This window comes from Rhipicephalus microplus, chromosome 7 (genome assembly GCF_043290135.1).
Source record: "Rhipicephalus microplus isolate Deutch F79 chromosome 7, USDA_Rmic, whole genome shotgun sequence".
Lineage (NCBI taxonomy): Eukaryota > Metazoa > Arthropoda > Arachnida > Ixodida > Ixodidae > Rhipicephalus > Rhipicephalus microplus.
The window spans coordinates 17,533,695-17,550,706 of record NC_134706.1 but is presented as its reverse complement, the minus strand read 5'-3'; the positions used below and the strand labels follow the sequence as shown (position 1 = coordinate 17,550,706).

At 47.1% G+C, this 17,012-nt stretch overlaps 1 protein-coding gene across 1 annotated transcript in view; it reads left to right on the top strand.

Annotated features, from left to right (window-relative positions):
• LOC119179367 (glycine receptor subunit alphaZ1) overlaps nucleotides 1–1,810 on the top strand; it is a 37,253-nt gene extending 35,443 nt beyond the window's left edge. The window contains exon 9 of the mRNA XM_037430433.2: nucleotides 988–1,810. Within this exon, the coding sequence (XP_037286330.2) occupies nucleotides 988–1,299 (312 nt within the window). The 3' untranslated portion in view covers nucleotides 1,300–1,810. The remainder of the gene's footprint in view (nucleotides 1–987) is intronic.
• Nucleotides 1,811–17,012: the final 15,202 nt, after the last annotated feature.

Here is a 17,012-nt window from a genome sequence, read left to right as displayed (position 1 = left end):
AGCTGAGGAAATGAAGGAAAAATGAGCCGCGTGCTTCGAGAAGTGTAGTCATACTGAAAGCCAAGCTAAATCTTACTGTTTTGTAAGATTAACCAAACCTCTCGCTACGCAGAGCCAGGCATATCTGAGTTAAGCCACAGCCATTTTTTCCCCCAAGCGCCTGCAAGTAGCGAACCTGTGAACCAATCCCATGTGCAGAAACACGAAGTGTGCTTATTTTGCGGGGCAATAAACATGTGGTTCATATGCGAAAAGACATGTGTATTGTGTGGAGAGGAGAACCGACTACTAGCAGGTGTGAATATAGGCCTTATAAGTGGAAATGTCTCCATTTGGCTCAGTGTTATTTAGAGTGGTCTTAAAAAGCGATGTACCCAGCCGCGATGGTCTAGTGGCTAAGGTACTCTGCTGCTGACCCGCAGGTCGTGGTATCGGATCCCGGCTGCGGCGGCTGCATTTCCGGTGGAGCGAAAATGCTTTAGGCCCGTGTGCTCCGATTTGGGTGCAAGGTAAAAAACCCCACGTGGTCGAAATGTCCGGAGCACTCCACCACGGCGTCTCTGATAATCATATGGTGGTTTTGGGACGGTAAACCCCAAATATCGATAAGCCATTTCCACTCCGTTGATTTCCTTCTCTCTTTTCTATATCGCTTTTCTTGTTTTCTTCTGAGTCCACGCGCATTGAGGAAATTTCTGCGTTGCCCCACCAACCAGAGGTCTTATCCGTCAAATTAGTAGGCGGTAGTCATGTCATGAATGTACGTCAATGACAAACTGTTTTTAATTACTGTAAATGAAAAGACGGGGAAGATAACAAAAACAGTGCTTGCCGGCCATCAAATTTTATTGCGCGCGCTAGGCACAGCTGATAGCTTTTTGGACACGCGAAACGGCCAGAAGACAAACTTGAACAGCTTTAAAAACCGAGTTATTGTTCGCTTGAACAACATTTGCTTCCCGCTTCTGTGCTTACACTCTTCCACAGGGTTTCCAGGGAGACGGTGCCATAGCTGACGAGGACATCACCGAGAATGACGTGTTGGGCTCCGCTGAATCCATGGCTTCCACCGTGTCTCACCACGGCAACCTTCCTGCGCCATCTTCGTCCAGGTTCCCGATAAAGCCTCTGCTCCAGCCCAGCAAGCTGCTCACATTTCTCTCGAAGTTCCGCTTCCTGAGCATCAGCAGTTCCAACGTCTTCGACAGCGTCTCTCGAGCCGTCTTTCCTTCGGTGTTCGTTCTATTCATGATCGCCTACTGGGCTCACTACCTTCCTAGCGGCAAGCCTGGCCACTGATGACCTCTCGCGATGTGCTCGAGCATGTGAAAAGCGTTCTCTTGAGTGTGCCTGAATTGTGTTTGTTAAACAAAGTGCGGTGGAGCACGAACGTTTTCGTTTTTTTTTTGGCAGCGCACCAGACGTCACGACAGGAAACAAGCACTGAATTTCTTGCACGTCTTCCAGCGTGTACCAGACAGGCCTCTGCATCAACATGAGACTAAGGGAGCATGTCAACTCTTTCAAGACGGCAACGTCATCAAATCTTCCAATCCACTGCAGTGTGTGTGGCTGCGCGCCTTTGTTCCCATGAACCACCGTCAATCTGCTGCATCATGACCAAAGGGCAAGAAAAATAACTGAAGCAGACTTCTACACTAAAAATGACACATAAGTCAACCTCCAGTGTCACTCTCAGAACAACGGTTTGTATTCCTCTTACGTAGGTTCTTTTCTGTGTTTATTCTACTCACGTGATTAGCTGTATCTATTTGTGCCATTTGAATAAATCTTCAGTGGTTAGCCAGCACTTCTTTTCTGTGTTCCCTCTCGTGCGTTGTGGTGTGCTCTCCTAAAATGGTTGAATTTCTATGCGCTGCGATCACCGCAGTGATCAGTAAACTCCTCGGCTTCGCAGATGTGGGCCCGCGCTGTGGTGTTTGTGGCGTCTCTTTGTTAAAATAATCTAATAAAAGTTTATCCAATCCAATTTGTTAAAATAATCTCTAATTGTAGCTATGACGTACTACGTGAATGCCTGTGGAAACCACCAAAAAGAGAGGCAGCCATCACAATAAAAAATGTCGCAGACCATGGCGGCAAAAGCTCATGTGGGTACAGCAGAACTATTTCGCAAAGGCGAAAGTGAACTCACCCACATGGTGGTCACTGCACATGCCACAAAGCAGTTTCACCTTTGCAGTGAGGTGATCGTCGACGCTGATGAAGTTGACTGTAACCAATTGGCAGTTCTTAAAGGGGAACTCCAGATATTTGTTTCATAATCAAATATTTCAAAAAACTTCGAACATACGTTTTCATCGGTAACCGGGCGATACGCACCGATTTCTAGAGTCGACATAGTCCTGAAATAGGAGCCGCGAAAAACCTTGCGACCGCTGTTCAATTGCATATTTAAAATTGAAGGACACTCTGTATAAATTCCAAACTATGTTCAGCTAAAGCCCGAGATCATTTGACTGACTATGCCGGATCTCTTTTTTACACCATTACACGAAAACAGAATGAGTGCGTCTTTTTTCAAAACAAGCACACCCACCAGAAAAGATAGGCCACGTTTTGCGGCAAAGGGCGGTCAAAAGCTTCTTCACTACTTCCGGAAAAGCTGTGCAATATATAGCTTTCGTCGGCACGAGTGGAGTGAGAATGCGATTGCAATCTGAGGCAAATCTTTGTAACTCCGCTCGTATTGGATGGACTTTGAAATTTTTCGCAGTGCTGAATTCGTGAGGCAATAAGCTCCTTCAGCGAATTCGTTCCATGGCTACTTAAAAAAAGCATTGTAGGGCCAATTTCATATTGTTAAGCCAGCGCAAGATACCAAACCATAAAGGCGTCTGTTTGTTTGTATATTTGTTTGTTTGTTTCTTGTTTGTTTGTTTGGTTTCAGACTGGAATACACCTCCCACACCGACTCTGGGGAATCGGCCAAGAAATCATGTAGTATCCTAAGGAAGGTAACTGCACTATTGTTTACCAAGAAAGAGTGATGTACAAAAAGGGAGACATTATGACAAAAATAATGATCTAGAGAATCAGAAATTATTAAAAAGCAAGAAAGTAATCACAGGCGTCTGGCCGACCTTCTTATTCTCCATCTCTGATAGCACATACCAAAAGCAGTTGTTTGGTTGGTTTTGGTTGGTTCCTAAACAACTTGGCGCAACCCACCTAGGGGGATAGGCCATGATTAGGACGGTTCCTTGCCTTTTAAATTAATTCATGCAGTTCTTCTTCTTCTTCTTCTTCTTCTTCTTCTTCTTCTTCTTCTTCTTCTTCTTCTTCTTCCTCTTCTTCCTCTTCTTCCTCTTCTTCCTCTTCTTCCTCTTCTTCCTCTTCTTCTTCCTCTTCTTCTTCTTCTTCTTCTTCTTCTTCTTCTTCTTCTTCTTCTTCTTCTTCTTCTTCTTCTTCTTCTTCTTCTTCTTCTTCTTCTTCTTCTTCTTCTTCTTCTTCTTCTTCTTCTTCTTCTTCTTCTTCTTCTTCTTCTTCTTCTTCTTCTTCTTCTTCTTCTTCTTCTTCTTCTTCTTCTTCTTCTTCTTCTTCTTCTTCTTCTTCTTCTTCTTCTTCTTCTTTGTCAGATCTTTGGTCGCTGCCAAGCTCTCCCACTTGCGCGGGGAACCACTTGAGAGGCTTGGCAGCAATCGCGCCAGACTTGAAATCTTCGGCTCTGGCGTTTAATAAGTGCGCCGCCTCGACAGCGACCCATCCCTTCGTAAAGTTTCGGACCACCGTCTTGGCGTCACTCACGATAAGAGTGTCCTCATTTCCACTATGAATTATTGCGAGGGCTAAGGCCATTTCTTCTGCCACCTCAGACGATGGGAGCCTCGCAGATCCCGTCACCAGAGTTCGTTCCCTCGTGTCGACCACCGCCATGGAGAAGGCAGGTGTCGATTGGCGTTGTTGTTACAACACTATAAAAGAATAAAGACAATTGCATATAAGCGTCAGAACGAGACTCTTATGGCAGCCAAATAAGCACCAATATGATAAAAGAAAATGCCATCAGCATTATTCACGTTTGTAGAAGCCTTGCTTACAAGAACATAGGATCAAGTATACCGAACGTATCGAATTATTTAATTGCCTAGAATTTGGTATGTAGCAACGTGACGGTGTCCGACGTAGACGAGTAATCGTCACTAGTTTAATGAGCAGACGAAGACATCAGTTGAGGATGGAAGCGAGCTGCCGAAGCAGAGCAGCGGCTGTGGTGTCCAGCCTCCCAGAAGTAGATGTAGATGTAGATCCTAAACCTGTGACTCCCACCAAACTTGGGGGATAGGCCAAGAATCGAGTAGCTCAACAAATAAATGGAATATAGATATATTTATATACTATCGCAAAGAATATTAACAGAAATATTGATTTCTATATTGAGAAAAAATTTGGATGAATTGGTTCGTATACTAAAGGATTAATAAATGATTTATATCAAAGAAAATTTTTCTGTAGCCTACATTTGTTAACTGAGAACCTTTTAGAATGGAGGTTACCGAGAAAATATCTTCGACTGCACAGTGAAATCTTGCACGGCCTCGCAAACTTTCCCGCAGCTGTGCTCTAGGGTATGTGCACACAGGAATAGTAAGTTTGACTTTGGCAATGGTAACAAAGCTTTGAACATACGTTTTCGTCGGTATTTCAGTAATATGCACCGATTTATAAAGCCGACATAGTCCTGAAATATGAGCCCCGACAAACCTTACGACCACTGTCGCGTATTTAAAATCAAATGACACTCTGAAAAACTTCAGACTATGTTCGTCTAAAGCCTGGCGTCATTCGACTGACTATACCAGATCTCTTTTTCACGCCATTCCACACAAACGGAATGCAAGCTTGTTTTTACCGAAACAAGCGCACCCACCGAAAAGGAGAGGGCATGTTTTGCGGTAAAGGGTGGGCCAAAGCTTCTTCGCTACTCTCGGTAAAGCGGTGCAATAGCTTTCGTCGGGACGAGTGCAGGGAGAATGAAATTGCAATCTGAGGCAAATTTTTGTAACTCCACTCACACTGAACGGACTATAAAATTTTTCGCAGCGCTGAATTCATCAGGCAATAAGCTCCTTCAGTGAATCCATTCCTTGGCCACTCGGAATGTCATTGCAGGGCCATTTTAACATTCCTACCCTAGCGCAGGATAGCAAACACAGGCGTCTGTTTGTTTGTAGCCAGGATTTCGTGGCTGAAACCCATTCTAAGTCATTGACCAAGAAATCATATAGTATCTTGTGAACGGTAAGTGCACTATTGTTTACCAAAAAATAATGATGTGGATGAAGGGAGACATTATCTGAAAAATATTGATGCAGAGGGTGAGAAATTAAAAAAAGAAAACTTGAGCAAGAAAACAATCACAGGTGGATGGTTGCCTTCCTTCTTCACCTTACCTGATGTCTCATACCTAGTGCAGTTGACCTTACTACCTTGCTTTCCTTCTCCGACTACTTATTATTTCTTCTCCTATCTCATTTTCTATAGTGCATAATATGTGCTTAACAATATTTATCACCGCCATTTAGAGAATTCGGGGTGTTATTATGGGCACTGCACATTTCGCGTGAGGGCGGCGTTTTAAGCCAACTATAGAGGCCGCAAAAATCCCCTGGGTTAATCAGAGCCATCAAGATGGCGGATTTTCACAGCATCGCGTAATGCGAGAGCGTCCATAGTACAGCGACTCGGCTCGAGCCGTCACGCGCACGAGAGGGCAAGACTAAGAAGAAGAAGAAGAAGAAGAGGCCATCGCGTTCGGAGGTCGTGGCCTGATCGAGCTCTCCGAGGACCTCGGTTTCTCGTGACACACACCTCTTCGAAAAAGGACGCGGAAGACCGCAAAAAGGGGGAGAAAGCGAAGCCATTCCATGCCGCGTCCTGCCTGGGAGACCGAAAAGGAGCCTCTCAGGGGGACTTCGAGTGGCCGTCGCGCGGCCCATGTCAAGCGACCCGTACGTGGACGTGGTAACGCTCGTGCTCGTCTTGGCCGCCGCGCTGCTTGTGGCTGCCGTGATCTGGCTGCTGGTGCGCAAGTACCGCACCGAGCACAGCATGGACTGCACGCCTCCCAAACTGGCCAGCCCGAGGTCGACGCCCATGCTGAGCTCGACGACCCAGCTAGAAGAGGACCTGCTGCAGACGTCGCCGGCGCCAATGTCTGCGGACAAGGAGGCCAGTGCCGTCAGAACAGCCCCGACTCCAACCGTCGATACCAGCCACGTAAGGACTACTCGTTCCCCTTCTCTTGTCTTTTTTAACGCGATAGCGTTAAAGAGTTCGTGTCGCGGAAAACTCGCCACCAGCGTCGGCCCCGTTGGTTGTGAGCGAAAAATAGTCTGGGCGTATGTGACTGAAAAATCAAGTTACCGAGATAGCCGCGGGAGGCCGCTACTTGTCCACGCGTGCGCGCGCGATCACACTGAAAAAGCCGCGCATTCGGAGAAGGAAAAGTGCTCAAGGTCACGAAGCGCGGTAGTTTCTTTGCCCTGCCACCCCTCCCTGCTTAGATTCAAGCGCTTTTGTCGGGACGAGAGAAGAGATAATGTAATTGCAGCATGCGACAAACCTTTGCAAGTCCACTCGCACTAGACGGATTCTTAAAGTTTTTGCGGCGTTGAATTTGTGAGGCAATAAGCTCTTTTAGTGAATTTGTTGCATGGTCACTTGAAAAAGTGTTTGTTCGACAAGTGACACGACGGAAACGAGCCTATTCGGAATAATAGCACGCTCTAGTCCAATCTACTGTGTGCGTGTTCGTGTGCGTGCATGTGTATGCAACAAAACATATGAATAAATATGCACTTAGCGGTTGAAGGGTGCACTAGGGTCTGGATTTCGCTATCGTGTTCGACTGTTAAGGGCGAAGCTTAAGGGTCTCCCATTTTTTTGCCAGCAGTGTCTATGTCTTTGGCAATCTAAATAATTTTTCAATAAAATTTCTACCGGCAGTCACCTCCCATTGGCTCTCATATATCATATATTGGCTCTCATATATAACTGCCGGGGGGAGGAGATAAAAAACTGGCTGCGGCGGGACAGACCAGACAAACGTGGCCTGGCATGCGTTAGGTTAGGTTAGGTTGCCGCCTCCTGTTGGCTCTCATACGTCACATGACAAACTGCCGTGGGGAGAAGAAGAAAAACTGGCTGCGGTGGGACAGACCGGACAGACGTGGCCTAGTGTGCGTTGGGGTAGGTTATTAGCCAAAGTTCTCCTGGTTGTCAGGATAATAATAGAAGAAAATTCTCCCGGCACTTAGTTAAGTTACATCTGACAGCCTATAGGAAGCGACTGTCGGGAGAAATTTTTTTAACAATTACTCCGGCTGCCGGAAGAATAAACAAAGCCGCCTTTGCATCAGTGGCGTCACCAGTGTGTGGACACAAAACAGGTGTCGCCCCCTCCCCCTCACACCTGTAATTTCTTTCCACCGTGGGATACGCGTAAGATAGTTTCGGCGAAGACGACACGGACAAGCGGAGAGACGGCAAGAAGATGAAGACCTGCGTCGTCGCTGTCTCTCCCACTTGTGCGCGTCGTATTCGCAAATAACATGTCACATAGTTGTGACTTATAAACAAAGACGAATAGCTCAGCTGCCTACCTTTAGCAATACAGAGCACAAGGCGACACCGGACCACACTTTATCACCTGCTCCCACTTCAGATGTGTCATCATTACCCCACTCCTACTCCCGTCAGTGAGACGAATTGCTGCCTGCGGCACTGTCTCGCATTCCTCTTTTTTTTTTTCATGAGTAGTGGCAGCCAGTGCGGGTTTCGGAGCGAAAGGGGTGAGTGACGAAGAGTCTGACAAAATTATTTAAGAACATTTGGTTGCAATTTGAAGTTAAAAAAAAAAGAACGAACCATTCGAGTCACAATTTCATTGGTATCTATAATAATCCCATTTACAGTGAGGAGCAAGAAGGGTCAAAGAAAGGAACGTAAGATTCGAAAATTAACTCCAATCATTTTATTAGCTTTGAAATGTTTGTTCTACAAACTAATGCGCGAGATGATAACATGAACTTTTCGCCTAACATCTACGGAATGCTAAATGCGGGCAGGGGTGATACAGACAGACTTTGTGCTTATCCGATAAGTCCAAGAGAGTAGCAGACACTTTGCGTCATTTCGCATCAAACTCTGAAAACTGACATCAAACTGACAGATAATCGTGGGCGTCATGAGGAACGATGAAAAAATATCGTCTGATTACGTCATTCTATGAGGTCATAGAGACGTTACACGTCGCACATTTGTGGCTTCATGATAACTCGAGCACTGCGTCACGCATCCTGACATCACATGATGACGTCATCACCTGATTTTGTACATTGGACAAAGCTGAGCCAATCTCAGGGGCTCTGCAAATGAATGCGAGGTACAGAAATGTGACGCCTCCGATTATGGAGGCATTGCAAAAATATCTTGGGTGCAGAGAACTTTCTTTGTATACGGAAAAAGGGCGAAGGGTTGTATATGATTGAGAGAGAAGAAAAAGATGGCGCCCTCCTTCGCGACTTCTTAGGTAACTTAGAAGTGTGGCAGCTTGGGCTAGTTGGTATGTCATGACGATAGTTATAGCGCGAGAACGGAACGACGACACAGAGAGGGCTCGTGTCCTTCGTGTCCTTCTTGTCTCTTTGTCGTCGTTCTGTTCTCGCGCTATAACTATCGTCATTCGTAGGTAAGTTTCATGGGGATTAAAGCAGCGCAAGAAAGCACGGACGAAGGAGAAGACACAATGAGCGTCTCGTACGTCCTTTTTTCTTTCTTTTTTGCGCTGTTTTAACTGCAATTAAACTCAATCAAGCAGCCCAGTTGTTCACCTTCTGCTTCGTAAATCTGTAAAGAACCATGCGGCTCCTACTATTTTCTCTCCTCTTTGCTTTCTTCGTTTTATCTTTATCTTGCTTTATTTTCTTTGTACTGAGACTGCTGTCCCGTCTCGAACTGAAGCTAATGCACGTAATAAACGTAAATTTCGATTCCTAGGTTCTTTCAAGAGATCGCAGTCTTGTCTCGAAACGAAGTTGATGCACCAAGTACTAAACGTACGACACCATTTCCAGGTTCTCTCGAGAGATTTATCAACAACGGGAAAGTCACCGAATAGACCACGTGACGCGTCTTCGAGGCCAGACTCCGATTCGAGGTCCCGCTCGGGTTCGTACGGCCGGGATCGCAACGAGTTACCAGCGACACCGCTGGACCACGCGAAGGAGCAGGCACTGGTGTTGGACGTCCCGCAGGAGCAGTCCCGGGTCATGCCACACACAGAACCGATGGGGGCGTACAGGCGCGACTCGCGCGACGACGTCGGGATGAAGATTGGTGTCGAGAGGAAGGCACTCCCAGAGGCCGAGACGGTGCACGTGGCGCTCGGGAAGCTTTCCGTTCCTGGAGACCACGCCATGACGCGCACGTCGTCTGAGGTCCAGGACCGGTACAAGGTCCAGGACCAGCACAAGGTCCAGGACCAGCGCAAGGAACGGCACCTCACGTCCAGGGAGGTACGAAAGAGGAAGTCCAGGAAGACGTCTCACAGTTCTGTCGATAAATCTACACTCGGTAAGTTTGTTGAATACGGTGCCGTATGGAGGTACGTGCGCAGTTTTGACATAGATGTTGCACAGTACACGACACGGTATAATGGCCTAGATGCAAGGTTTTCTACTCCAAAATATTGTCAGTGTGCTTCCAAGACAGAAAAGGCTATCGTCACCATCACAGTGCACGACACGGCATAAAGGCCTAGATGCAAACTTTTCGACCCCAAAATCTTGTCAGTGTCAAGGTTATCGTCACCGTCTACCAACAAACGTTTGGTCGGACAGCCCACGCATATATGTGTGCATATGCTTGCACATATGATATGCATGCTTATGCCTCTGTATGCATCCATATCTATAAATATCGAAAGAACTTCAGCACAAGGATTTCCTATATTTACACTTTTTATCAATGAACTGACTTGTGCCTAAAGTTAAGGAGCATAGCAGTCCTGCTAGAATAAAAGGTCTGTAGTTCACTCGATCGAACGCCCTCTTTTTGTGAGCGCTGGCCTATTCCATTGTATTACTAATAAGGTATCTACCAGCCCGCTATTTTACACTTACGCAGTACTGGGCCGGTGCGACCTGGTTTGGCTGTCGTAGAGAAAATGCAGTTGCATCAATTGGTTTCTTCTTGCTTGTTCAGCGCGGCGCCAGCGAAAGCACCACCTTCGGGAAGCGCCATCTGCAGTCGATGAGGCCAGTCCTGCAGCCTTTAGGCAACCGGAACTGACATCACGCCTCCTCAAGCAGCCTGTTGATGGGGCACTGATTGCTACTGTAGGCAGCATCACAACTGCGGCGTCCAGCGCAGTTGCTGCTACCTCTGTTAGGACCACAGTCGTGTCGACAGACGACGCCTTAGAGGTAACGGCGCGACTCTGTGTGGCGTGAGAGCACGTACCTAAACCCAAGATTCTTAGTAGCATTGACATGAAATTTAAATATTTTCGGCTTGTTGCTTTAAAAACAAACGGGTGTCGAGAACAGTAAAAGGAGATTTGTAGTGGCTGGGAATGCATTCGACATGTGTTTAATACATTGTGTGTTTATTACATTTATTACAATATGTGTTTAATACGTTTGTGTTTAATACCTAAAGTGCAATTTCAGGTGCGGTATCGAAAGCGTGGCTTGCCAGTGAAGATTCAGTACAATTGTGAAGTCACGGGAAGACTCGGCTCACGACATACCAACAACCAATGTCAGTTTTCACACACTAAAAACAAAAACATTCATTCAAGTTTTTGAAAGCGCGCTTCTCCTAACATGACTGTGCAATAGGTGAAGCACGCTTTACAGTGTAGCATTTGCCAACCTAGTACATTTATGCGTGAAGACTTTCTTTAATGCTGGGTTTCATTGCTGCACATAGCCTTCCCGGAGTAACATGCACTCCACTCACAACAAAACCATCTAAACGAGATAAAGGCTGCGATTTATTCGAAGCCAATGAAAACGAATAGGTGCACGCGCAAAATGTGTTTTATATATCCAGTAATTCGATCTGCTAAAACATGCCGATATAAACAAATTTTTGAGAATGAATCCTTTACAGTGCATTAAATGTAAGACCAGTGAAAACTATATTATCAACGCAGTAACAGAATGACATTTGGTGCTCACGAATTTTTTTTATCTGCCTTGGAATGCTTCTCGTCAGCACATTTTATTTCGTGCGTGTGTGTGTGCGTGTGTTTGTGCGTATGTGTGCGTATGTGACATTGAAATTTCTTTAAAAATATGGCCACATCCTTCTTGAAATCAATGAGCATTTTTTGACGAACTCTGTTCCGCAATGAGGTGATTTCACCATCGCAGGTTTCCGTCTGAATAATCTCGAGTGTCATAAGTCAAGGTATATTACTATGCGACCCTCGAAATGACGCCAGAACACTGCCCCTTCCCTTGTCACTTTCTATCTGAAGACCTATATGAAACGTCTGACCTTAAAAGTGACTTTTGCTTGTACTTTACGTTAATAAAATGCAGCCTTGTTTCATGCGCGGGCTCAAAATAAACAAATTGGCAAATTGAGGCAAAATAAGCAAAATGGGCAAAATGAGGCAAACTTTGCATTTTTGTTTGCAATGTGCATCCCTTTCCCTTGTTTTTTCGTGTGCCGCGGCTATGTCACCTTGACACAGTTCGGCCCTTTGACTCAAGAGGTGGCCGAGCCCCGCCATAAGCAGACGGGTTACCTCGCGATAGTGGACTTGGAGCCTAGAATAATCTGTTTTTGTCTCTAGGCATTCTGTACTCACGTGATTACTCATTTGTCAGTGCGAGCTATCTATTTTGATACTAAGAATATAGGGTAAAACATTTATAGAGGTTCGCCCGTATTAGTGAGCATATCGCCAATTCTAGCCCAGCATCGAGTATTTTAACTAATGAGCGCTCCACGCGAACCTCTACACATTTACAAACGTACAGGTTCGAAATTACGAGCGGCCTTCGAGGAAGTCGCGAGGCGGAAGGTCACAGAGCAGGAAGTCCAAAGGACGATCCTCCATAACGTCTATCCCTGCAGTCCATGACGCCAACGGCAAGCCACCCGCAGCCGAACGTGGAGGCGCAGCGTTGCCCACTACCACGGCCACGCCAGCTGCCTCTCTTGGAAAGACGTCGCCAGACGCAGCTGCGCAAGATCCTTTCAAGACGGCGGCGTCGTCGGTCGCCGGCAGCGAATCGCAGACGCCGCTTCCGTGCGCGCCAGCCGTGCACCCCAGCAACGCGATGACCGAAAACACGGCGTCTCATCCTACACAGTTGAACTTCTCGACGCCTGCGCAGAGCGCAGGAGAAGGAGCGGACGACCTCTACAAGATGGCCAAGGCATCGTCCCCGTCCAGTGTCAGGGACGCCTCCGAGGCCGACATCGCCTTGCTGGCTTCCGCCTCCGCAACTACACCCGCTGTGAAAACCTCTGCAGACGACCTTCGCCGCGGCGTCACTACGCACCATGCTAGGGATGGGGGACTTGTCACCAGTTGCTTGGCGGAAGCGCCCGTGTTGGAGACTGCATCCTCTTCGGGCGCTTGTTCCCTGGTCGACAAGAAAGAAGTCGTCTATAGTTCAAGGAAGAAGTCGACGTTATGAAACGTAACGCAGCGTAATATAAAACGTGTACGCTACGCTATTGGATCTTGCTACGTGTCGTAGTGGTCAACGCGTACATATACCGACGCGAAACTGGGACGAAAAGGAACGGGCACACGTCGCGGCACTCAAGTAGCGTCGTAAGTACAAACTTTTGGCCTTGTCAGCCGGGTATACCAGGCAGTGCTGCACCTGGTGATGTCTGCGTGAACTAGCATATAAATAGTGCAGTTAGTGAAGGACGTCACCGTGTCGCTCGTACTGTGCGAACCCGAAACCAAACTTTGGTGCCGGTTTAGTTTGGCTGTGCCGCCTCTGGCGGCCTGCATGGAAGCGACAATGGATACCTCCTGGTTATCAGCACACAGCTGCAACATAGTCCAAGACTGGATTGCAATTCTCTGTTTTCGTGAGAAGTTCACATCCCCCTGCATATTCAAAGCGGGTACAGATGACCGACCATAGTCACATACGTTGACGCCAAGCGAACAACCCGTAGCGTGCGCTTTTATTTGTGCCGCAATTTTTTATATTTGGGAGGGGAATTTGATAATTTTCTTCACGGCAGTCGAAATGCTGGGCTATATATAGCTCGCCGTCTTTTCCACGCTTATTAAACAGAACGCAGCCTTTTGACCAAGCTTGTGACTTCCTTATTGCCTCTTATCACCCACAACTTCTCGTGGTGGTTTGCCACGGCGTAGCAGAGGTCATAGTGCCTTGCTGATGACTTGATGGTTGCGGGTTCGATTCCAGCCCCGATGGTCGCAATTCGATGGAGGCGAATAGCTCGGAGCACGTGTGCTGTGCGACTTCAGGGCACCTTAAACAACAGCCGATAGTCCAAACTTCCGAAGCCCTTCACAAAGTCCGCTTCTCAATCATATATATGCGTGGTTGAGGAACGCAAAACGCCAGGCGTCCTAGGCTAACATGATTCATTTTTATTTCACACATTGTGACGTCATACCCTACGCTTCCACTTCGTCATTTCTATTTGCGAATCGATGAACGAATGCCAATGCGGCGTTCACGAAATGACCATGTGTGCAGTTATTGTAAAATTTTCACTAACAAATTCAATGGCGCTCGATTAGATTCGGTACTCTGAAATCTCACTTCGCAACGCATAGCCGCAAAGCACGACGTTCTGACAGGAACAGCACTTCGTATAGTGATTGTATACACGAAGGAATGTGCGACCATAGCGGAAACAGCGCTCCTACAGGAAGGGGCTGCTTCACCGTACAAAAGCAAGAAGATTGACTGCGGGGGCCTTCGTTAATTACCGGGGCGATGCAAGAAAAATACAGTCTGAATGAAACAATAGGAATAAGTATTACGATACTTGGTAAAAAAAGTCAATATTAAATCATACGCTGGGAATAGATTATTCACTTATTGACCATTTATTTAATTGTTTTTTTGTCTGTATGTCTGTTTTGCCATATGACCAAACTGGGTTAATCTAATAAAAAATTGGCCCTGTGACTCGTATCATGTGATCTTCAGCATTACTATGAGCCTTACCAGGATTCACGTTCGTACTCCCGTCTCCTCGAAGGTATACTCCAAAGCAGTTTGGTTCATACACCATTTCAATATTTATTAATTAGAAGCACCAGTTATGTAGGGGGTGCCTTGACCCCCCTCCTCCGACTGTTCCAGGGAAGTTCTAGATTATTATATCTTATGCTATCATCTCATCCAAGAAAAATGACCTTACTGGTTTGGATGCACTTTGCAACTCGTTTTCGAAGATACTGTGTCAAACGGCACCGAGAAGAACACCGATTACGTGGCATATTCGTGTTAAACAGTACACAAGCTAATTCTAAGCTCTTGGACTCATGAGTCGACTCGCTCGGGCTCGCTGAGACTCAGATCGAGTCACGAGAGTGGGTGAGTCCAGGTGAGATATTTTATGAGTCTGAGTCCGAGTGATTCCGGTTGAAGAAAACCTCCGTGATGGTGAGTAGCGCATCGTTTTTGTCGGGCATATGGCATCGAACGTCTGCCAAGACACAGTCTGAAGCGGTGAAAACCTTCAGATCCCGCTTTGTCACGACACCATTGTTCAGCTGGCTTAGCGAGAGTAGTACATACTCGAGGTGGCTCACCATCGTCGTCAGTTTCCGTCGTTTGCAGCGGCTGTCGGCTCAGAGCATCCGCGTTCGGCATCTGTCGTCCCGGGGCGTACTACAGCCGGTATAGGTAGGTCCCCAGCTGAAGCACCCACCTTTGAATCCAGGCAGCAGCCACTGAGGGCGTCTGCCTGTCTGACCTCAACAGACCCAGCAACGGCCGGTGGTCCGTCACTCGACCAATAGAAGGTAGTGACGGAATTTAGTTACGCCAAATACCAGTTCTTCTTTCCCGAGCCGTGAATAGTTGCGCTTCGCCTGCATATACCCAAGTAATCTTTGTCCACATTGTGGGGGAATAGCTTCATTAGAACATATGCCCTGGCAGAGTACCAAATTTGCTCCTTTACCGAACATCCCATCTGCCAGATGGGAGGCGGCAATCCGCAGCTCCTCCTTGGCAGATCAGCTCTGGGCTGTCCACCAAGCCCGCGAGGCGGCTGAGGAGCTTGGCATCTCAGTCCCCACGTGGGAGCTGCCCGCAACACAGTGATCTGTGCTTTGGAGGACCAAATAAAAGTTTATCCAATCCAATCCAATCCTGCATTAACGTTCGCGAGCGAAACCCGATCGGCCTGTGAACGTCACCGATCGCGTGAAACAAGACAACGCCCACACCGTGCGGAAACGCGTCGCATTCGAGCTTTAGTTCCTCCGAGGAGTCGCAATGGACCAGAACCTTGGCTGCTTTAAGGGTCTGCTTCTAAAAGCTGATACAAAGGAAGAGGTGCGGCACACATGTTTGCACAAACCTCGCGTAAAACGTAACAATCCTTCCCCAAAAAATGAACGCAGTTCACCGACATTACGGGGCTTTAGCGCCTGCATGATAGCGTCGAGGTTTCGCTCCGTCTGACGAAGTCCATCGCGATCAATGCGATGCTTGATATTCTAGGTTATATAGCAACATTTGGTGTATTTATGACTTGTTATTATTTTCTTTGGAGTATGGTGTGTGCGGAGGCTATTCCCAAAGGCAGTCACGGGATCGTTTGGTGCTACTTTATTGCGGAAATATATTCTCAATGATGGCCAAACGGTAGTTGTCAAGGGGTGCAGTCTTTCGTAAAAAGGGCCAGCAAACAACCTTGAGATAAAAAAATTGTTATAGAAACAAATAGGCACACTTTCGCTACGTGAATGTGCTGCCGCGAAAGTTTGCGTATACAGAAGTTAGTACATCCGTTTCAGCTGGTTTCGAATTTTCGCGCGGCCTTGCCACCCTTCGCCGCCATAGGGAGGGAGTTCATTCCTTTCTCCATGCAGTCGAGCATCATCATGAATCCGCCCACTACAGCAACGTAACACGACGTCAGTGATACGTCATCGGCGCGCAGCCAACCACCGAGCAAGGCATGCACGACATGAGCCCGCGGAGGCGCGCATATGAAGCGCAGTTCGAGGAGCACCCTTCCTCTAGCCGAGACACCTCTTCGTTATTTCTCTTGGTGGGCTTCTCTGTGTCTTATTAATGAATGCATTATGACTTGATAGAGTTAAAATGTTTTATTCTACAAAATTGTAGTTTAAAGCAATATACATGAGATACAAGACAGAGAAATAAAAAAAAAACCACAGCATATCCACGAAGTAAATGGTAATGAGCGGTCCGAAGCGGCCGTCAGGCTGTCCGTCCGTGCGTCCGTCTGTCCGTGCGTGCGTCCATCCGTCCACGCGTCTGCTAGCCTGTCCGTCCGTCCGTGCGTCCGTCTATCTAAGGAACACTCCGAGTACCGCCATCTCGCATCCCCTGTGGCACATACCCGCTCTAAAGCGGGTATGTGTCGAGCGTGTCACGCTGACGGACCGGGAAGATTGCTCGACCCTAAGGAGCTTCGCCCATAATATCTGAGCGGGCAAAGAGAGGTATTAGTTGAATTGTGCTCAAGCGATATTTTAAGGAAACATATGACAGCTTCTCCTGCAGCGCGCGGCGCACCCCACACCGCGAAGTGGCTCCTGCACCGTACGAAAATGACGTCACTTTAAAAATTATTACCTAAAGCGATATAAATGTCTATATTATTAATGTATAATACATTAAACCTACAAAAATGTTACTAAACAGGTGCTCGACGAGTCAATCGCCTTATATATTTGTTAATTAAACACATAATACAAGCATCTTGAATACAGGGGGCGCCATGGGCGCTGTGGCTGCGAAAGGTAAACAGGAGATGGTAAC